Here is a 23349-nt window from a genome sequence, read left to right on the forward strand (position 1 = left end):
ATTTTAATCCCCGCCACCCAAACCATTCCAGGATTTTCCCCCTCAGTTTTTGGGGGATCCATAGCGTTGGACTGTGGGACCAACCAGATTTTCCACATTCCCTGCTGGAAATAAAAACCCAAATTTCGAAAAAAAGGAGGGACCGGGAGCTCCCGACACTCCCAGGAGCTCTTGGACAACTCCAGGTGGCACCAGGAGGTCACCGAGGCTGGGAGGGGCAGGACAAGATGCGGGACAGCGTCCCCAGCCCGGCCACACCCTCCTGTCCCCTCGGGTCACCTCGTGAGCTCCTGCTCATCTTCCTCATCATGGAGCTTTATCCAGCCTGGATTTTGCTGGATTTTTAATAAATAAAATTTTCATATTAAATAAAATTTAATATTTAATAATTATTTCGTATTAAACAAGTATTTTCTAAAAAATAAATATTAACATTAAATAATTATTTCCATGAAATATTTTTCTATTAAATAAATGTGTCTATTAAATACGTATTTCATCTTAAGTAAAGATGTAATGTTAAATAAATATAATAATATTAAATATGTATAATGTCAATTTAAAAGAATCATAATAATATTAAATAATTATTTCTTTAATTAAATAAAAAAAACACCAAGAGGCAGAAACTCAAGATTTTAATCCGAGGTCAGGCAACAATGTTTATTTAAGTTTATAGATATATATATATGTAAATATGAATATATTTCTGTAAATAAAGTTTGTTTCCAGTGCACATCTCCAGCATAAAGAATTTAATTAATTACCTTTTTAATGAAGTATTTATAAAATAACCATGCTATAACTTTCGTTATTTTGAAGAGGTTTCATTTCAAGTTTGGTTTTTATCTTAACCAAAGAATAAAAATTTCACGAGGGACATTTTGGGGAATTGCTCTTTGGGGACTCTGCGGGAGTCAGGCCTTAGAAAAAAATGGGAATTGTGGCCACATTCCCGGGGATTGTCCTCGTCCCACGCCCTGGGGGTCACCAGGGCCACTTGGGGGCCGAGCAGTATTTCTTGGCGTGGCTGGAGATCTTCACTCCACCGGACTGCTGGGGGACACACTTGGTGGCACTTTGCTGGGGGACACACTTGGTGGCACTTTGCTGGGGGACACATTTAGTGACACATTGCTGGGGGGCACCAATTGCCCCATATTGCTGAGGGACACACTTGGTGGCACTTTGCTGAGGGACACACTTGGTCACACATTGCTGGGGGGCAACAATTGTCCCATATTGCTGGGGGACACACTTGGTGGCACTTTGCTGGGGGACACATTTAGTGACACACTGCTGGGGGACACACTTGGTGACACACTGCTGGGGGGCAACAATTGTCCCATATTGCTGAGGGACACACTTGGTGGCACTCTGTTGAGTGACACTCTTGGTCACGCACTGCTGGGGCACACACTTGGTGGCACTTTGCTGGGGGACACATTTAGTGACACACTGCTGGGGGGCAACAATTGTCCCATATTGCTGAGGGACACATTTGGTGGCACTTTGCTGGGGGACACATTTGGTGGCACTTTGCTGGGGGACACATTTGGTCACACACTGCTGGGGGACACCAATTGTCCCATATTGCTGGGGGACACACTTGGTGGCACTTTGCTGGGGGACACACTTGGTTACACTCTGCTGAGGGACACAAATTGTGCCACACTGCTGAGGGACACACTTGACACTTTGCTGGGGGACACAAACTGTCCCATATTTCTGCGTGACACCTTTGGTGGCGCTTTGCTGGGGGACGCACTTGGCCATGCCTTGCTGGGGGACACACTTGGTGGCACTTTGCTGAGTGACACTCTTGGTCACACACTGCTGGGGGACACAGATTGTCCCGTAGTGCTGGGGGACACATTTAGTGGCAATCTGCTGGGGGACACACTTGGTGGCACTTTGCTGGGGGACACAGATTGTCCCATACTGCTGGGGGACACATTTAGTGGCAATCTGCTGGGGGACACACTTAGTGGCACTTTCCTGAGGGACACATTTGGTGGCACTTTGCTGGGGAACACATTTGGTGGCACTTTGCTGGGGGACACATTTGGTCACACATTGCTGGGGGGCACAAACTGTCCCATATTGCTGAGGGACACACTTGGTGGCACTTTGCTGGGGGACACATTTGGTGGCACTTTGCTGGGGGACACAAATTGTCCCACTCTGCTGCTGCTGCGGGACACAAATGCTGGCTCCGCCGGTGTCACACTGCTGCGGGACACACTTGGTGACACACCTGCCGTGCCACTGCTGGGGGACACCGGCGGTCACACTCTGCCACTGCTGGGGGACGGGCGCTGTCACCCACTGGTAGGACACGCCCCGGGCCGTGCGCTGCTGGGGGACACAGGTGGTGACACACGTGGGGACACCCTGCTGGGGACAGACGCTGGTCACGCACTGCTGGGGGACACACCTGGTGGCACTCTGCTGCGGCGGGACGCCCTTGGTGACAAACGGCGGCCGCGGCACGCAGGTGGTGACGCACCTGGGGACAACCTTCTGCTGCTGCTGGGGGACGCACTGGGGCGGTGGCACCTGCAGCTGCTGCGGCACGCACTGGGTGACGCCGGTGGCGCCCGCGCCGCCCGTCACGCGCTGCTGCGGCACGCAGGTGGTGACACACCTGGGGACAACCTTCTGCTGCTGCTGGGGGACGGGCGGGCAGTGCTGTGGCACCCGCAGCTGCTGTGGCACGCACTGGGTCACCCCCACCTGGCGTGGCACGCTCCAGGTGACGCCCGCGCCGCCGGTCACGCGCTGCTGCGGTTGCGCGCACGTTGTCACCCGCCTGGGGACAATCTGCTGCTGCAGGAGGGGTCCGTGGAGCTGGCGGGGTGGCACGGCCTGGGTGACGCTCTGCTGGTGGCACGCGCTGGAGGACGTGGCCCGCTGCAGGGGCACCACCTGGCCGGGCGCGGCCTGGGGGATGCAGGTGGTGGAGTGCCACCGCTGAGGCGGGAAGGGGACGCCAGGGGACAGCGCCACGGGGCCCTGGTGGAGCGGAGGGAGGTGCAGGTGGCAGGACATCTTGGGGACACGTGGCAGGACTGGAGGGACACAGATGGGGTTGGAGTCAGGTGAGGTTTGAAGCTCCAACCCAACCCTTTTGGTGGCACCTGAGGGAGCCTCTGGTCCCCAAACCTTGGGGACGTGTCCCAGCTGTGTCACAGCCCCAGCTGGTGGAGGTCCTGGTGACATCTTGGGGACGCTTGAAGGACACCATGGGGTTGGAATGAGGTGAATTTTAGGGTCCCTCCCCACCCATTTGGTGACACCCAAGGACACCTGGACAGGTGAGGTCCCCACACCTTGGGGACACATCCCAGCTGTGCCACCGTCCCATCATGGCCCCAGAAGCACCTGAGGGACCAAACCCTTTTTAACTCTGAAGCCAGGCTGGGGACATTCGGGGACTATGTCATGCAAAAAAAACCCCAATTAATTAAATTAATTCATTAATTAATTAAAACTTCCCTCGCTCCCAAACTCCCCTTTTTCAGGAGCAAATCTGGGGTTCAGGCACTCAGCAGCAAACCCCAAAAATCCTCTCCCACTCCAGCACAGAAATTCCGACCAATCAGTTTCAAAATCCTCTCCCAAATCGCATTTTTCATATGGGAAAATCAGGAATTAATCTGAATTTCATAATCCCAGAATCCCGGAGTGCTTTGGGATGGAAAAGACAACAAAGATCCACTCAACCCCTGCCATGGGACACCTTCCACCATCCCAGGTGGCTCCAGCCTGGCCTGGGACACTTCCAGGGATGGGAAATCCATGGAACATCCCATGCCAGGCTCTGCTCACTCTCACAGGGAACAATTCCTTTCCAAACCCAACCAAAATTCATTCACTTTTACCCCATTCCCCCTTTTCCTGTCGCTCCAGCTCCTGATGGAAAGTCCCTCCCACCACCTTTACCAGCAGGGAATGTTCTCCCTGGAATCCACCAATCCCACCCCAAAATGAGATGGTATTTTTCCTAAAAAACCCCAGACCTTTCCCTGGAATTCACCAATTCCATCCCAAAACAAGATGGTATTTTTTCTAAAACCACTCTGGATCTCTGCTTGGAATCCACTAATCCCACCCCAAAATGAAATAGTATTTTTTCCAAGCCACCCCAGATCTCTAGTGGGATTCCACCAATCCCATCCCAAACTGAGGTGCTATTTTTTCCTAGAACCACCCCAAATCTCTTCCTGGAATCCACCAATCCCACCCCAAAACAAGCTGATATTTTCTTCAAAGCCACCCCAAATCTCTGCTTGGAATCCACCAATTGCACCCCAAAAGAAGCTGGTATTTTCCCTAAAACCACCTCAGATCTTTCCCTGGAATCCACCAATCCCACCCCAAAATGAGCTGGTATTTTCCCTAAAACCACCCCAGATCTCTGCTTGGAATCCACCAATTGCACCCCAAACTGAGGCGTTATTTTTCCTAAAACTTCTCCAGATCTTTCCCTGGAATCCACGAATTCCACTCCAAAACAAAATGGTATTTTTTCCAAGCCACCCCAGCTCTTTCCCTGAAATCCACTAATCCCACCCCAAAACAAGCTGATATTTTTCCAAACCCACTTTGGATCTCTCCCTGAAAAACACCAATCCCACCCCAAAACGAGATGGTTTTTTTTCCTAAAACCATCCCAGATTTCTCCTTGGAACCCTCTAATCCCACCCCAAAACGAGCTGGTATTTATCCAAACCCACCCCAGATCTCCCCAAACCCCATCCCCAATCCCAACCCCCGCCCAACCAAACCTTGGAAACCGCTTGTGATGGGGAATCCTCCCTCATCCAGCCTCCCACCCCATCCCATTGTTCCCATCCCATCTCATCCCATCCCATCCCATCCCATCCCATCCCATCCCATCCCATCCCACCCCATCCCATCCCATCCCATTGTTCCCATCCCATCCCATCCCATCCCATCCCATCCCATCCCATCCCACCCCATCCCATCCCATCCCATCCCATCCCATCCCACCCCATCCCATCCCACCCCATCCCATCCCACCCCATCCCACCCCATCCCACCCCATCCCATCGTTCCCATCCCATCCCATCCCATCCCATCCCATCCCATCCCATCCCATCCCACCCCATCCTATCCCATCCCATCCCATCCCACCGCATCCCCGCTCTGGGAATCAGGAAAATTCCCCCCCGGGATTCCTCCGGAGGTTCAGGGACCGGCACTCACCCAACTCCCGGGGGCGGGCAGCGCTTCCAGAGGCGGCCGGAGCGTCCCGGGCTCCGCCGGAGCTTTTATGGGGCCGCCGGAGGAGCCGCCGGGTCCCGCAAGCCCCGTGGCCCTCCCGGAGTGAGTCGGAGGCGCCGACTCATCCCGGACAATGAGTGGTTCCATGTCAGCTTCCCAGGGTAATTACCACGGGATAATTAATCCTCCCGTGGCATTCGGAGCGGCAGCCCCAGCCCCGGGGCTGTTTGTGGGGATTGGAGCTCTGGATGTGTCGGGGTTGGGATTTCCAGGGGAAAATTTCCCAAATTTCCAATCTCTGGGGGGCTCACAAGGGTGGGGTGGTCCCAATTATTTGATTTGGGACAGGTTTTTCCATGAGTTTCTCCAACTCTTAGGTTTCATCTCATCCACCCCGCAACGCCCTGATTTTGGGGTTGTTTGGCCAAGTTTTGGGTCTGAATTTTGATCCACTGAGAGAAAACAGGAAAACAAATCACCCTTTGTGGTGGGTGCAGCTCATGATCATCAAAATTGTAATTTTTTTAAATTAAAAACTCCAATTCTCACCCCGCCCTGTGGTCCCGGCTCGGTGTTGGTGTCACCAGGGCTGGGCATGGCTTTGTGTCCTGGTCCCTCTCAGCTCTCCTGGGGATCACCGGGGAGAAATTGTCCCTCAGCTCCACGCAGGAAAAACCTGGATTTGTTCCTGGATTAATTCCTGGTGGAGAATTCCATAATTAAAGGAAAATTTCGCCCCCTCTGCTCCTTCCCCCATGGGAGGCACAATTACCCAAGAGCTCCCAAACTTCCTGATTCGTTTTCGTGTCCGAAATATTCGGGGCCCTTTCTCCTGACCACAGAAACCTCCTGGGTGGGGCCGTTTCTCCGAGTTCACAAGAAACCACAATTTTTAATAAAAAAAAAATTCAAATATTCAGGCCCCGACCCCTCCCTGTGGGTTTGAGCTCTGTGTTGATGTCACCAAGGCTGGGCTTTGTTTTGTCCTGCTGGAGCCAGCAGGACCAAATTGGCCTTTTTGGGGTTTTTTGTGTCATTCTGAACCCATAAAAGTGCTGAGCAGATTTTTAATTATTTTAAAAATTAATCTCCTGTGTTTTTGGGGTTGTTTTGTGTCACTATGAACCCATAAAAGCCCTGAGCAGATTTTTAATGGCTTTGAAAATTAATCTTCTGGTTTTGGGGTTATTTTGTGTCACAATGAACCCATGAAGGTTCTGAGCAGATTTTAATGACTTAAAAAATATTCTTCTATTTATTGGGAGTATTTTTGTGTCACTATGAACCCCTAAAAGTGCTGAGCAGATTTTTTGTGACTTAAAAATCCATCTTCTGTGTTTTGGGGTTTTTTTGTGTGTCTTTTTTAGGGGTTCATGCACTGCAATGAACCCCTAAAAGCACTGAGCAGATTTTTAATTATTTAAAAAATTAATCTTCTGGCTTTTGGGGTTATTTTGGATCACAACAAACCCCCAAACCCCTAAAAGCACTGAGCAGATTTTTAATGACTTTAAAAATCCATATTCTGTTTTTTGCAGGATTTTTTGTGTCACAACAAACCCCTAAAAACGCTGAGCAGATTTTTAATTACTTAAAAAATATTCTTCTGTTTTTTGGGGTTATTTTGTGTCACAATGAACCCCTAAAAGCACTGAGTAGATTTTAATAACTTAAAAAAAAAATCCATCTTGTTTTTTTTTGGATTTTTTTTTTTGGTGTCACAATGAATCCATAAAAGCACTGAGCAGATTTTTAATAACTTTAAAAAAATCCATCTTCTGGTTTTTGGGGTTATTTTGGATCACAACAAACCCCTAAAAGCACTGAGCAGATTTTTAATTATTTAAAAAATTAATCTTCTGGCTTTTGGGGTTATTTTGGATCACAACAAACCCCTAAAAGCACTGAGCAGATTTTTAATAACTTTAAAAAATCCATCTTCTGGTTTTTGGGTTTTTTTTGGATCACAACAAACCCCTAAAAGCACTGAGCAGATTTTTAATAACTTTAAAAAAATCCATCTTGTTTTTTTTTGGATTTTTTTTGTGCCACAATAAATCCATAAAAGCACTGAGCAGATCTTTAATCATTTAAAAGATACTCTTCTGTTTTTTGGGGTTATTTTGTGTCACAATGAACCCCTAAAAGCACTGAGCAGATTTTTAATGACTTTAAAAATCCACCTTCTGTTTTTTTGGGGTATTTTGTGTCACAATGAGCCCATGAAGGTGCTGAGCAGATTTTTAATGATTTTAAAAATCCATCTCCAGTTTTTTGGGGTATTTTTGCATTGCAATGAACCCCTAAAAGCACTGAGGAGATTTTTAATGACTTAAAAAATCCACCTCCAGTTTTTTGGGGTTTTTTTTTGCACTGCAATGAACCCCTAAAACCACTGAGCAGATTTTTAATAACTTTAAAAAATCCATCTTCTGGTTTTTGGGGTTATTTTGGATCACAACAAACCCCTAAAAGCACTGAGCAGATTTTTAATGACTTTAAAAATCCATCTCCTGGTTTTATGAGGATTTCTTTCAGTCTGCACGAGATAAGGAGCGGGATGGGTGAGAAAGCCACATGTGATTTTTTTGGAGGAAGTTTATTTTCGCACGTGATTTTTTGGAGGAAGTTTATTTTCGCACGTGATTTTTTGGAGGAAGTTTATTTTTGGGTGGCAGCCCGGCTGGTTGTGCAAGGGCGGTGCCTCACCTGTCCCGGTCACCTGAGAGTCACCAGGTGACATTCCCGCTGCTCTGGGCACAGGTGACAGCCCCGGGACCCGCGTGGGGACACCCAGAGGTGACAAAAAGCTCCAGGAGCTGATAAACATCCTCCAACCCCCAGGAATTCATGTCCTTGTTCCCAGAGCTTCAAAAGCTCCTAAAACCAGGAATTCCCTTTTTTTTTAGGTCGCTAAAGATCTGCTCAGCACCTTCATGTGACACAAAAAAAGCCCAAAAACAGAAGGTGGATTTTTTTAAGTCATTAAAAAATCTGCTCAGTGACTTTAGGGGTTCATTGCTGTGCAAAAAAAACCCCAAAAAACTGGAGATGGATTTTTAAAATCATTAAAAATCTGCTCAGCACCTTCATGGGCTCATTGTGACACAAAATACCCCAAAAACCAGAAGGTGGATTTTTTAAGTCATTAAAAATCTCCTCAGTGCTTTTAGGGGTTCATTGCAGTGCAAAAAAACCCCAAAAAACTGGAGATGGATTTTTAAAATCATTAAAAATCTGCTCAGCGCTTTTAGAGGTTCATTGTGACATAAAATACCCCAAAAAACAGAAGGTGGATTTTTAAAATCATTAAAAATCTGCTCAGCACCGTCATGGGCTCATTGTGACACAAAATACCCCGAAAAACAGAAGGTGGATTTTTTAAGTCATTAAAAATCTGCTCAGTGCTTTTAGGGGTTCATTGCAGTGCAAAAAAACCCCAAAAAACTGGAGATGGATTTTTAAAATCATTAAAAATCTGCTCAGCACCTTCATGGGTTCATTGTGATACAAAATACCCCAAAAAACAGAAGGTGGATTTTTTAAGTCATTAAAAATCTGCTCAGTGCTTTTAGGGGTTCATTGCAGTGCAAAAACACCCCAAAAAACTGGAGATGGATTTTTAAAATCATTAAAAATCTGCTCAGTGCTTTTAGGGGTTCATTGCCGTGCAAAAAAATCCCAAAAAACTGGAGATGGATTTTTAAAATCATTAAAAATCTGCTCAGCGCTTTTAGAGGTTCATTGTGATGTAAAATACCCTAAAGAACAGAAGATGGATTTTTAAAATAATTAAAAATCTGCTCAGCACCTTCATGGGTTCATTGTGATACAAAAAAAAAAACCCAAAACAGAAGAGTATTTTTTAAATTATTTAAGGTCTGCTCAGCGCTTTTATGGATTTTTTGTGGCACAAAAAAAACCCCAAAAACCAGAAGATGGATTTTTTTAAGTCATTAAAATCTGCTCAGGGCTTTTATGGGTTCATTGTGACACAAAACAACCCCAAAAACCCAGAAGATTAATTTTTAAAATAATTAAAAATCTGCTCAGCACTTTTATGGGTTCATAATGACACAAAAAACCCCAAAAAAACAGAAGATTATTTTTTAAAATAATTAAAAATCTGCTCAGCACCTTCATGGGTTCATTGTGATACAAAAAAAAACCCCAAAACAGAAGAGTATTTTTTAAATTATTTAAGGTCTGCTCAGCTCTTTTATGGATTTTTTGTGGCACAATAAAAACCCCAAAAACCAGAAGATGGATTTTTTTAAGTCATTAAAATCTGCTCAGAACTTTTAGGGGTTCGTTGTGACACAAAATAACCCCAAAAAACCAGAACATTTATTTCTTTTAAGTCATTAAAAAACTGCTCAGCACTTTTATGGATTCATAATGACACAAAAAACCCCAAAAAGGCCAATTTGGTCCTGCTGGCTCCAGCAGGACAAAACAAAGCCCAGCCTTGGTGACACCAACACAGAGCTCAAACCCACAGGGAGGGGTCAGGGCCTGAATATTTGAATTTTTTTTATTAAAAATTGTGGTTTCTTGTGAACTCGGAGAAACGGCCCCACCCAGGTGGTGTTTGTGGTCAGGAGAAAGGGCCCCGAATATTTCGGACACGAAAACGAATCAGGAATTTTGGGAGCTCTGGGGTAATTGTGCCCCACATGGGGGAAGGAGCAGAGAGGGTGAAACTCCTCCTTTTTCCGGGAATTCTCCGTCAGGAACAAATCCAGGTTTTTCCTGGTCAGCTCTGAGTGTCCGGCTCCGCCGGGACCACGAGGACGTGGCTTTGTTGTGGTTTCTGTCCTGCAGGAATCCTTTCTTTGATCCGAAGCCACAATTCCTCCGTGGTTTTCGGCTCCCATTTTCGGAGGCTGGAACTTCCCTTGGACCAAAACGAGCAGTTCACATCCATATAAGTATAAATATAAATATAAATATAAATATAAATATAAATATAAATATAAATATAAATATAAATATAAATAGAAATGGAAATGGAAATGGAAATGGAAATGGAAATAGAAATAGAAATAGAAATAGAAATAGAAATAGAAATAGAAATAGAAATAGAAATAGAAATAAAAAATAGAAACCATAACCAGATCCCATTGATATAAATTTATATTGATTTTTCCCTTTGACCAAAACAAGCAGTTCTCATCCATATAAATATAAATAAAAACCATAAATAGATCCCATTTATATAAATTTATATCAAATTTTTCCTTTGACCAAAGCGAGCCATTTTGCATCCATATAAATATAAATATAAATATAAATATAAATATAAATATAAATATAAATATAAATATAAATATAAATAATAAACAAATCCCATGTCTATAAATTTATATCAATTTTTCCCTTTGACCAAAGCGAGCCAGTTCGCATCCATATAAATATAAATAAAAACCATAAACAGATCCCATGTCTATAAATTTATATCAATTTTTCCCTTTGACCAAAACGAGCAGTTCACATCCATCTAAATAAAAACTATAACCAGATCCCATTTATATAAATTTATATCAATTTTTTCCTTTGACCAAAGCGAGCCAGTTTGCATCCATATAAATATAAATATAAATCATAAACAAATCCCATGTATATAAATTTATATAAATTTTTCCCTTTGACCAAAACGAGCAGTTCACGTCCATCTAAATTAAAACCATAAACAGATCCCATTTATATAAATTTATATCTATTTTTCCCTTTGACCAAAGCGAGCCAGTTTGCATCCATATAAATATTAAAAAAACCCATAAGCAGATCCCATGTATATAAATTTATATAAATTTTTCCCTTTGACCAAAGAGAGCAGTTCACATCCATATAAATATAAATAAAAACCATAAGCAGATCCCATTTATATAAATTTATATCAATTTTTTCCTTTGACCAAAGTGAGCCAGTTTGCATCCATATAAATATAAATAAAAACCATAAACAAATCCCATGTATATAAATTTATATAAATTTTTCCCTTTGACCAAAACGAGCAGTTCACATCCATCTAAATAAAAACCATAAACAGATCCCATTTATATAAATTTATATCAATTTTTTCCTTTGACCAAAACGAGCAGTTTCAATCCGTATAAATAAAAACCATAAGCAGATCCCATTTATATAAATTTATATTGATTTTTCCAGCTCTGGAATGGCAGCAGGTGGGACACCAGCAGGAATTTCCACCTGGAAAAGGCGGTCGGGAACTGGAAGGCTCTTCCCAAGTGGGAATTCCTGGAGCAGGGCTGATTTTCCATCTCCTGAGGTTTCAACCCAACGCATTGAAAATTCACCTTTTTTTTTTTTTTTTTTTTTTTGGTTTCCCTCCCTTCTCTCTCCTTTTGTTCTGCTGCCAGAGTTTCTATTTCTGGAGCAGGGAGGGAGCTCTGCATTCCTGGGGCGCCTCGCCCTCCAAATCCGCGTTCCTGACTGATTAAAGGCGGGGTGGAGAAAAGCCCGAGGTCCCACCGGGCTCCTCCTCCCGCCGGTTTTTGGCCGGGGTGAAAAGGGCAGAATTCCAAAATCCCTGAGAAGAATTCCAAGGTTATCGAGTCCAAGCTCGATCCCCACCTGGACACGCAGAAAAACGTCCAGGAATTCCTCGGACACCTTAAGGAGTGGCCACTCCAACCCTTCCAAAGCTTTTTCCATTTTCCAGGAGGAATTTTCCCAAATTTCCAAGCCTGGCACAGCTCGAGGCCGTTCCCTCTTGTCCTGTTCCATTCCCTGGGATCAGATCCCAAATCCCCCCTGGCAGATCCCAAATTCCCTCCTGGATCCTCCCTTTTCTCCAGGCTGAGCCCACCCCAGATCCCTCAGGATTTTCCAGAACCTTCTCCAGCTCTTCCATGTCCCTTTTCCATCCAGGACAGAGGACCGAGTGTCCCCTGAGTGTCCCCTGAGTGTCACCCGAGTGTCCCCAACCACCAGAGCGCAGCATTGGCCCGCGCAGGCGGCTCCTGGAAAATCCCTTGGGATCCTCCCTCTTTTTCCTTCCCAGGAAAAATTTTAATTTCGGGTTTGGCTCAGCCCAGCCCCTTCTCGCCGCTGGATCTGGGAGGCCGTGAAGTGGATCCAGGCTGGGAATGTTGGGAATGTTGGGACCCCAGAGCCCCTCCAGGGTCTGCAGCGGCTCCAGGGAAGCTGGAGAGGGATTTTCCCTCGGGAGCTGCAGGGACAGGACACCAGGAATGGGGCAGGGGGAGTTTGGGGTGGGATTTTGGGTTGGAATTGTTCTCTGTGAGGGCCTGGCCCAGGGAATTCCATGGATTTCCCATCCCCGGGAGTGTCCAAGGCCAGGCTGGACAGGGCTTGGAGCAACCTGGGATCATGGAAGGTGTCTCTGCCCCTGGGTTGGAACTGGATGAGATCTAAGGTCCCTTCCCACTCAAGCCATTCCAGGGTTCCAAACCATTCCAACCCATTCCATGATTCCATGATTCCAAACCATTCCAAGCCATTCCAAACCATTCCAACCCATTACAAAACCATTCCATGATTCCAAAACCATTCCATGATTCCAAACCATTCCAAAACCATTTCCTTATTTCAAACCAATTCAGAACCATTCCATGATTCCAAAACCATTCCAGGGTTCCAAACCATTCCAAACCATTCCAAACCATTCCAACCCATTACAAAACCATTCCATGATTCCAAAACCATTCCATGATTCCAAACCATTCCAGGGTTCCAAACCATTCCAAACCATTCCAGGGTTCCAAACCATTCCAAAACCATTTCCTTATTTCAAACCAATTCAGAACCATTCCATGATTCCAAATCATTCCAAACCATTCCAGACCATTTCCAAACCATTTCAAGCCATTCCACTATTCCAAACCATTCCAAACCATTCCAAACCATTCCAAACCATTCCAGGGTTCCAAACCATTCCAAACCATTCCACCATTCCAAACCATTCCAAACCATTCCAAACCATTCCAAACCATTCCAAACCATTCCACTATTCCAAACCATTCCAAACCATTCCAAACCATTCCACCATTCCAAACCATTCCAAACCATTCCAAACCATTCCAAACCATTCCAAACCATTCCACTATTCCAAACCATTCCAAACCATTCCACCATTCCAAAACCATTCCATGATTCCAAACCATTCCGGGCACAGGGCAGACACCAAAGACAATGTGAGGGGACAAGCAGGGACCGTGCTCAGAGTAATTTTATTAATTTAATTAATTAATTCATAATTAAAGAGCTGCACAGGAGCTGCAGACAAGAAAACTTCTCTCATTATGAGTAAATTCCCAATTTGGGCAATTTAACAGCACTCAGGGCAAAATGAGGATGAAACTCCTCGCCTGGTACCTCTTGCTTCACCATAAAAGGGTTTTATTACTTAATTAACTCTGGGTTTCTCTAATTAGGAGCTCTTTGTTCTGGGCCGGGCTCGAGGGAGGTTAAGCCTGGCTTTAGGGTCAGAATAACCCCGGTGACTTCTCAAAGCTCAGCTTTTTTGGGGTTTCAGCACCAATTTTTCTTCCCTCAGCGCCTCCGTGCATCGGCTCCATCCCCGTGCTGGGATTCCATGGGGAATAAAAAACCCTGGGATTTGGGATTGGCCTCGTGTTGGGATGGGACAAATGGCACGCTCAGGGTTGTTAATTTTAATTATTTTAGTGATTAACTCAGCCCAGCTTGTAGAACTCGCAGAAAGGACAAAAATCCAAGATAAATCCTTTTGGTTTTCTGGCTCAAAAAACCAATAATTCCCTTTCCCAGTGGCACCGGGAGCACCACAGAGCTAATATTTCAGAAAAAAAAATTGGGATTTTATTTTTTTCCAAGAGGTCTGGAGAGGCTGAAACCCAGCTCTGTATCCCAATTCCTCCTCAGGTAACCCCAAGGCTGCTCCACTTTCCAGCAGGTCCTGGAAAAAAAGCTGGGAAAGGCTGAACTCGAGCGAGTTCATCCCCAGCGAGCTCCGGAGGGGGAATGGAGCAATCGGGAATTGGGTTCTTTGATGGGATGGCTGCTGGAAGGGTTGTGGGGTTTCAGTGAGGCAATCAGAGCCCTGCGAGGGAAATTAGGGATAAATTTAGGCTGGGAATTAGCAGGAGGTTTTCAAGGAGCACAGAAGAAATTAGGGATAAATTTAGGCTGGGAATTAGCAGGAGGTTTTCAAGGAGCACAGAAGAAATTAGGGATTAATTTAGGCTGGGAATTAACAGGAGGTTTTCAAGGAGCACAGAAGAAATTAGGGATAAATTTAGGCTGGGAATTAGCAGGAGGTTTTCAAGCAAAGAAATTAAGGATTCATTTAGGCTGGGGATTAGCAGGAGGTTTTCAAGGAGCACAGAAGAAATTAGGGATAAATTTAGGCTGGGAATTAGCAGGAGGTTTTCAAGCAAAGAAATTAAGGATTCATTTAGGCTGGGGATTAGCAGGAGGTTTTCAAGCAGAGAAGAAATTAGGGATTAATTTAGGCTGGGAATTAGCAGGAGGTTTTCAGGGAGAAGCCCAGGAGGACTCAGGAACAGGCTGGGAAATCCGAAAATGGGACTCAAAAGCTTTGGGCTGGGGTTTGGGGGATTTATGGGGAGGTTTTACAGGAGACTTCAGTCCCTGACTCAGCTGGGAAACTCAGAGTTTTATAGGAATTGTCTGGATCCTGGGAAGCTCAGGAATCATGGAATTGTGGAATGATTTGTGTTGGGAGGGATTTTAAAAATCATCTCGTTCCATCCTCTGCCATGGGACACCTTCTGCTGTCCCTGGTGGCTCCAGGCTGGAATTGGACACTTCCAGGGGTGGGAAATCCATGGAATAACCTGGGACTCTCACAGGGAGCAATTCCTCCCCAAAATCCCACCCAGATCCCCCCTCTGTCCCCCTGACCCCATTCCCTGTGTCCTGTCCCTCTCCCTCTTCCCTGAGCCCCTGCAGATCCTGGAGGTCTCCGAGGGCTCAACATTCCCAACCTGTCGGAAAAAAGCAGCCAGGAAAAGGACCATGGAAAGGACACTCCAGATCCAGCCCTTGGGTCCTGCAGCACTTGGGGGTGTCCAGGTTTTTTGGGACCTGAAATCCCACCCTGTGCCACGGGCAGGGACAATTCCCACCCTGCCAGGTGGCTCCGTCCAGCCCAGCCTTGGACACTTCCAGGGAAGCCACCAAAGGTCCCGGGAGTTTGGGCCAGGAGCTGCTCCAGGCTCCAGACCGATACCGGGAGATGTTGCAGGTGTTAATTAAGCCATCCAGCAGGTGCTAATTAAGCTTTTGTTGGATGAGTTCACCGCGATGTCCAGCCCTGGAGCTGGACACAACAACGAGCTGGGAGGAGCCGAACCCTGCGGGAGCCCCGGGCCAGGCTGGGCCGGTTCGGCAGCTCCTGAGTCACGGCTGAAATCCGGCGGGGCAAAAGTTCCCGAGGTTCCTCCCCTCTGTGCACAAAGGTCCTGAATCCTGGGGGGAAAAAATCAGGGAGAATCCATGAAACCACGAGGGAAGGATCCTTGATTCCCAAAAAAAAAAAAAAAAAAAATCGGATCCCTGAACAAAAATCCCCAAATCCTGCGTGGCAAAAATCAGGGGGAGGCTTGAGGGAGAGCTCCTCACTTCCCAAAAACTCTGATCCTTCCCCCAAATCCTGGGTGGAAAAAAGGTGAGGGAGCACCCTTAGGGTCCTGAGGGAAGGGTCCTCACTTCCCTAAAAAATCTGATCCCTGCACAAAACCCCCAAAATTCTGGGTGGCAAAATGTCAGGGGGCATCTATGAGGAGCCCAAGCCCAGATTCTCTGCAGGGCTCTCAATTTCAAAAAAAAAAATCTTATCCCTGCACAAAAATCCCAAAATTGTGGGTGGCAAAAAGTTGAGCGAGCATCCTTAGGGTCCTGAGGGAGAACTCCTCACTTCCCGAAAAAATCTGATCCTTTCCCCAAATCCTGGATGGGAAAAGAGGTCGAGGAGCATCCACAGAGTCCTGACTGAGGGGTTCTCACTACCCAAAAAAAACCCAAATCTGGGAATTGCATGAAAATACTCAAATCTGAAGTGGCAAAAAGGTCAAGGGAGCGTCCATGGGGTCTTTGGGTCTCACTTCCCAAAATTTGGATCCATTTTTTTTGGCAGAGTGAAGCAAAGGAGCTCCAGGACCCTTGGAGACACCGAGACACCTCCATGACATCCTTGATGGAGCCACCAGCTCCCGTTTGGATCTCCTGGAATAACTCCTGGGAATCACCTGGGAGATCCCTGATAAATTCGGGATTTGTGGGATCTGGAGCAGCAAATCCCACCCGGGAATGCCGGGCTGGGAATTTCCTTCCCTGGAATTTGTGGAATATTTGGGACAGACCAGGAGCTCCACGTTCCCTCCATTCCCTCACGTTTCTCCCGTCGTTTTCCCAAAGTTTTGGCTTAAAAATAGATTTTTGTGCAATTTAGGGCTGGGAAAAGCAATTCCACCTCTGCTCCGGGAAAAACGTTCCCTCCCTTTCCAGGGGCTGACTCCGGAGCCTCTTTGGGCAATATCCACAATTTTTGTGCTGAGGTTGCTGCCCGGTGACCTCCGGAGCACTTCCAGACTGGATCCAAACCAGTTTAAGGTCAGGCCACATCTCCTGATCTCCAGACAGGGTTTAGGATTAGGTTTAGGATTAAATTTGGGTTTAGGTCTCTCCCTCCCCGCCATGGGAAGTGTTTGACTTTAATCCCTGGGTGTTGCACGTTCTGGGTTTAAATTTGGCACCGAAATATTCCAGAAATCTTTTATTTATTGCTTAAATAAAAATGTCCCGAGCCGGTGGAGGGGTCCTGTCCCTCTTCGGGGCTCAGCACCAACATGAGGGGGAGAATTCCCTCGGGAATGTTGCACAAAAATTCGGGTGGAAGGTTGGAGGTGGTGAAATTCCCTGTCCGCTCTCAAACTCGGCTGCTCCGTCCTTGGCGGGGCAAAAACCGGGATCAGGAAATGATGAAATCGTGGAATAATGGAATCAGGGAATCATGGAGTGTCAGAGGATCATGAAATCATGGAGTTAGGGAATGGTGGAATCAGAAAATCATGGAATAATAGAATCAGAGAATCATGGAATCATGAAATTATAAAGTCAGGGAATCATAAGATCACAAAATGGTGGAATTGAAAGATGTCAGAATCAAAAAATCATGAAATGATAGATTTAGAGAACCAGAAAATCGTAGAGTTAGGGAATTGTGGAACCAGAAAATAATGGAATAGTAGAATCAGAGAATCATGGAATCATGAAATCATGGAATCAGAGGATCGTGGAATCATAAAAACACAAAATTATGGAATCAGAGGATCACAGAATCATAAAATCATGGAATAACAGAGTCAGAGAATCAGAAAATGGTGGAATAAGAGGATCAGAGAATCACGGAATAGCAGAAGCATAAAATCATGGAATAATAAAATCAGAGAATCTGGGAAAATCGGAGGATCATGGAATGGTTTGGGTTGGAAGGGACCTTGGGGATCATCCAGGGGCAATTCCAACTATCCCAGGTCCCTCCAAGCCCCATCCAACCTTTCCTGGGACACCTCCAGGAACGGGGCAGCGCCGAACCCCCAGGTTTTGAGGGCTCCGATCTCCTTCCCTGCATCTCCCAGCGGGAAGGGCACAATTCCAGGAGTTATCTCGGTTCTGAGCCCTGCCAGCCGCCAGGCTGCCTCGAAAGCAGCCGGGCAGGTCTGGGAAGTGCCCTAATTCCAGCCTGGATTTGGCACCGGTGGAGCACCAGCAAGGCCTGAGTCAGGCTCTGGGCTTGGGCTGGGGGGTCCCCAAAGCTGGAGACGAAAACTGAGCCTGTCCCAGCGGGAACAGGACCCAGGGAAAAATGGGAATTGCACAGACAGGAGAAAATTCTGGAATTTTCCAGCCTTGTGTTGCCAAAGGGTGGTTGAGGGAGGAAGTTGCAGCTGTTTCCAGGTGTTGCCCAGGAATTCCGGGAGGTGACGTGGGACCAGCTCAGCCTGTTGGAAGTGATCGTGTCGGGATCTTGATCCGATAAAAGCTCCGGAAAAGCCGCAGAGATGAGCCCGGGATTACCAAAGGTGACGAAATTCCCATCTGGGTGGGACACGGCGTCTCCAAGAGCTGTGTCCTGATGGATCCCGGAGATTTGGGGGATTGGGATTGGATTTCTGAGGTTTTTCCCACTCCATAAATGTCTCGTTCTCATTCCACCTGGACTAATCCTCAGGGAATGCAGAATTCCCTTTATTTCACATCTAGGCTGAAACACCTTTTAAAATTCCAGTCTGGAATTCTGTGGGGCCGCTTCCCCGAATTCCAGTTGGGTGGGGAAAATCTTGGATATTGTTAAAAATCCACGGAGATGACCTCAGCTCCCTGCTCCATCACATTTGGATGGATGGGAGCTGCATCTCCATGGAAAATGGGATTTATCCAGGGAATTCCGGGATTATTGAGGTTGGAAAAGCCCTCCAAGATGATTGAGTCCATCTTTAGATGGATCAATCCCTTTCCAGGAATTCCTTGGACACTTCCAGGGCTGGCAACTCCAAATCTCTCTGGGCAGCCCCTGATCGCCCTTTCCAGGAGAAAATTCCTGAAATTTCCGGGAAATACCTCCTGGTGATTCCAAACTGAAATGAAAGTTGAGGGAAATCCATGAAGTTCTTCCAAAGGAAAACTCAGAAGAGGTTTAGCTGTGGGATGAGCCCTGGATGGGTTGAGGTGGGAATCCCAATAAATCCCAGGAATTTCAGACACTTAAGGGGAGGTTAAACTGTGGAATGAGCCCTGGATGGGTTGAGGTGGGAATTCCCAATAAATCCCGGGAATTTCAGATATTGAAGGAGGTTTAGCTGTGGGATGAGCCCTGGATGGGTTGAGGTGGGAATTCCCAATAAATCCCGGGAATTTCAGATAATTGGGAGAGGTTTAGCTGTGGGATGAGCCCTGGATGGGTTGAGGTGGGAATTCCCAATAAATCCCAGGAATTTCAGATATTGAAGGAGGTTTAGCTGTGGGATGAGCCCTGGATGGGTTGAGGTGGGAATTCCCAATAAATCCCAGGAATTTCAGACACTTAAGGGGAGGTTAAACTGTGGAATGAGCCCTGGATGGGTTGAGGTGGGAATTCCCAATAAATCCCAGGAATTTCAGATATTGAAGGAGGTTTAGCTGTGGAATGAGCCCTGGATGGGTTGAGGTGGGAATTCCCAATAAATCTCAGGAATTTCAGACATCAGGGGGGATTTTATCCATGGAATGACCCCTGGATGGGTTGAGGTGGGAATTCCCAATAAATCCCAGGAATTCCAGACATCAGAGGGGATTTTATCCATGGAATGACCCCTGGATGGGTTGAGGTGGCACCAAACCCCACCAAGCCCCCAAACCTCAACAGGGTCTCCAAGAACTCCACGATCCCAAGGCTCTGACCTTTATCCAGGGTGAAATCCCACGGTTCAGCGGGATTAGTCAGGGGAACGAACTCAGAATCCTCTCTGGAAAGTGCCTACGTGTAAAACCCGGCCGGGCAAGGTTCTTGTGAAAGAATGAGCTCATCAGCCAGGAGGACTCATTCCCAGAAGGCAGGGCTTCCAAACCCTATAAAAGATCCCAAATCTCCCCTCTCCAGCATCCACTCTCCGCTCCCGCTGCTCCCTCGGCACCGGTTGGGTGAGTCCCGCAATCCCGAGGTTCCTCGGGGAATTTTGGGATTGGGGATCCCGAGGTTCCTCAGGGAGATTTGGGATTCAGAATTCTGAGATTTTTGGGGAGGTTTGGGATTGAGAATATCGAGATTTTGGGGGAGGTTTGGAATTGAGAAGATCAAGATTTTTAGGGAGATTTGGGATTCAGAATTCTGAGATTTTTGGGGAGGTTTGGGACTGAGAATATCGAGAGTTTTGGGGAGGTTTAGGATTCAGAATATCGAGATTTTGGGGGAGGTTTGGGACTGAGAATCCTGGGATTTTTGGGGAGGTTTGGGATTGAGAATATCGAGATTTTTGGGGAGGTTTGGGATTGAGAATATCAAGATTTTGGGGGAATATTTGGGACTGAGAATCCTGGGATTTTTGGGGAAGTTTGGGATTGAGAATGCTGGGATTTTTGGGGATGTTTAGGATTGAGAATATCGAGATTCTGGGGGAGGTTTGGGATTGAGGATCCTGGGATTTTGGGGGAGGTTTGGGTTTCAGAATCCTGGGATTTTTGGGGAGGTTTGGGTTTCAGAATTTTGGTATTTTGGAGGGGATATTTGGGATTGAGAATCCAAATTTTTAGGCAGTAGATCCCGCAGGAAATATTGGGATATTTGGGGTTCTGCCTTTCAGGAAAGGTTGGATTTGATGCCTTGGGATATGTGGAGGGTTCCTGGAAAGGAGGGAATTTGTGGGCGTTGGGGCAGCCTGGAAATGGCACTGGGAGGCAAATTAAGACCGAGCCTAAATCTGAGGGTAATTAAGCCCTAAATTAGACCCTTCCTGAGGCAGGGATCAGATGGAATTCCGTTGGTTCAAGGGCCAATCTCCTCCCTCCAGGGATGGACACCAAACTGATTTTCCAATTTGATTTTATAACCAAAATATTTTTAAAACTTCCATTTCACCCAGGAATTCCTTGGAAGGAGGCAAATTTGGGAGCAAGAGGGCGCTGCAGGGAGGCAAGGAGTGAAAATATGAGGAGTGCTGCCTCATCCATGTCAGGAACAAGATCTTAATTAATTAATGAATTAATCAAGGTCTTATCAGATGTTAAAAAAATAAATAAATAAAAGGGAAGAGAGGGAGGGGATTGGCTGTGAGAGGAGCTGGGGAAGGGAGGAGGGATTTTTCCCTTTCTCTGCCTTGGGGAGTTCAAATCCCGTTCGGAATTCTCACCTTTCACTCCTCGGCTTTTAAAAAGCGGCAGCGCAGGAATTCCCGAGGTCCGGGCGAGCCTCCAGCGGCCGCAAAATTGTCCCCAAATTGTCCCCAAATTGTCGGGGAGGAGAAACCCGCGCTGCCCGCTCTGACTCAGGAGGGGACAGCGGTGACAATCCCGGACCTCGGGGACGCTTTATCCCAGAGAATTCCATTCCCAGGACCCTTCCAGGGTCACCCAAACCCTCGGCGTTGTCACCGGAGCCGGGCGAGGCCGGAACCAAAGGAGGAGCTCTCTCCTGGGAATTTAACCCTCAGCTCGCCGGAGCCTCCGGGAACCTCTCCTGGCGTTCCGAATTCCAAGGAAAAGTTGAAAATCGATGAAAAAAAGAGCAGGAATTATTTGGGGTTTACCAGTCCAAAACACCCCCTTGGCCCCACATTTATATTATTTTTTTTTTCTGGCGCAGCGAACGTCCTGAAATGTTTGGTTTTAGCTTGGGGAAGACAAGGGCAGAGGAGGAAAACTCGACTTTTTAAAATTTTAACACGTTTTTCAGAATTGTGTCACCCTCGTCCTGGTAACGCAAGAAATTCCCTTTTTTTTTTCCAGCTGATCCCGTTTTCCCGCAGAGATGTCTCTGAACCAGATGCAAATCAAGCAGGAGCTGCAGCTCCCCCCCGGTTTGGGTAAAACCACCCCAAAACAGAGCCCGGAGCATCCCCAAGTCCCGGCGCCCGAGCCGCTGCCGGAAAAGGCGAAATTCCCAGAAAAGGCGATCCCAGAAGCGGGAAAAGGGGAAACTGCCCTGCCCCAGGAGCAGCAAACCCAAATCCCCGCGGCGTTCCCGAACCCCGAACCTGCTCCGCGCCAGGAACCCACGCTGGAGAAGCAGGAGGTCAAGGAGATCCCGGTTCCCGTCCCCGTTCCCTGCGCCCAGGAGAAGCAGCAGCACCAGGAAATCCCGGTGTCCATCCCGGAAAAACAGGAAAAACAGGAGTGCAAGGAAATCCCGGTGTCCATCCCAGAAAAACAGGAGCGCAAGGAGATCCCGGTGTCCATCCCAGAAAAACAGGAATGCAAGGAAATCCCAGTTTCCATCCCCGACCCTGTCCAGTGTGCCCAGGAAAAGCAGGAATGCAAGGAAATCCCGGTGTCCATCCCGGAAAAACAGGAAAAGCAGGAATGCAAGGAAATCCCGGTGTCCATCCCAGAAAAACAGGAGTGCAAGGACACCCCTGTCCCCATCCCAGTTTCAAACCCTGAACCCACCCCGTGTTCCCAGGAAAAGCAGGAATGCAAGGAAATCCCGGTGTCCATCCCAGAAAAACAGGAATGTAAGGAAATCCCGGTGTCCATCCCAGAAAAGCAGGAAAAACAGGAATGTAAGGAAATCCCGGTGTCAATCCCAGAAAAACAAGAATGCAAGGAAACCCCGGTGTCCATCCCAGAAAAACAGGAGTGCAAGGACACCCCAGTCCCAGACCCCATCCCCTCTTCCCAGGAAAAGCAGGAATTCCAGGAGATCTCAGACCCCGTCCCCTCTTCCCAGGAAAAGCAGGAATTCCAGGAGATCCCGGTGCCCGTCCCGGATCAGCAGCAGCGCTCCATTCCCGAGAAATTCCCTCCGCTGGAGCAGCAGCTGGAGCAGCCCGGCCCTTGGCAGAAATAGAGGGAAAATCCCGATCCCGGGGATTTTTATCCCGGAATCCAGAGGTTTTTTTCCCAAGCCTTTTGTGGTTGTTGTATTTTGTTTTTTAACCCCTGCAGAGCTTTTGTCAGGAATTCCTTCCAGCCGCTAATTCCCGCTAACGCCTTGTCCTCTACTAACAGCAGGGAATTCCCGTCGGGAATGCTTTTCCAGCAGGGTTGTAGCTCCCCTTCCCAAATTCCTGCCATTTTCCCCCAATCCCGAGGCTTTGGAATGCCCCAAAAAGCCCCCCAAAAAAAATCACGGAGCAAGGCGGGGTTTGTGAAGTTAAAAAACCCAAAATCCTGGGAAGAGCTCATCCCCTTTTTCCTGCTTTTCCCCCCATTCTGGATTTCCAGCTCCCACCTGGAATTTGGGAAGTTTTTCTCTATAAATAATCAGATTTCGTGCGGGTTCTGCCGCCAAAACGCTCAAAACTTCCCAAATTCGGGAATTGGTGCTGAATAAAAAATAATCCTTCGGGACTGAGGGAGGAAAATGAAGATTTTTAGGATAGATCCGGTTTTGGTGGAATTTAAAAGAATCCTTTG

General features: G+C 46.9%; 2 protein-coding genes across 2 annotated transcripts; one reads left to right on the top strand and one right to left on the bottom strand.

The window, feature by feature from the left end:
- Nucleotides 1–732: 732 nt before the first annotated feature.
- Nucleotides 733–4529, bottom strand: LOC106630205 (uncharacterized). The gene is made up of 2 exons (XM_074529639.1): nt 1402–4529; nt 733–1323 (listed from the first exon to the last, which is right to left on the bottom strand). The coding sequence occupies exons 1-2, from the start codon at nt 3343–3345 to the stop codon at nt 988–990; spliced, it is 2280 nt and encodes a 759-aa protein (XP_074385740.1). The 5' UTR covers nt 3346–4529; the 3' UTR covers nt 733–987.
- A 17213-nt stretch (nt 4530–21742) lies between these two features.
- On the top strand, nt 21743–22780 carry LOC106630170 (uncharacterized). The gene has a single exon (XM_014274305.2). The coding sequence runs from the start codon at nt 21743–21745 to the stop codon at nt 22778–22780; it is 1038 nt and encodes a 345-aa protein (XP_014129780.2).
- The last annotated feature ends 569 nt before the right edge of the window (nt 22781–23349 follow it).

The sequence above is a fragment of the Zonotrichia albicollis genome, chromosome 30 (genome assembly GCF_047830755.1).
Source record: "Zonotrichia albicollis isolate bZonAlb1 chromosome 30, bZonAlb1.hap1, whole genome shotgun sequence".
Lineage (NCBI taxonomy): Eukaryota > Metazoa > Chordata > Aves > Passeriformes > Passerellidae > Zonotrichia > Zonotrichia albicollis.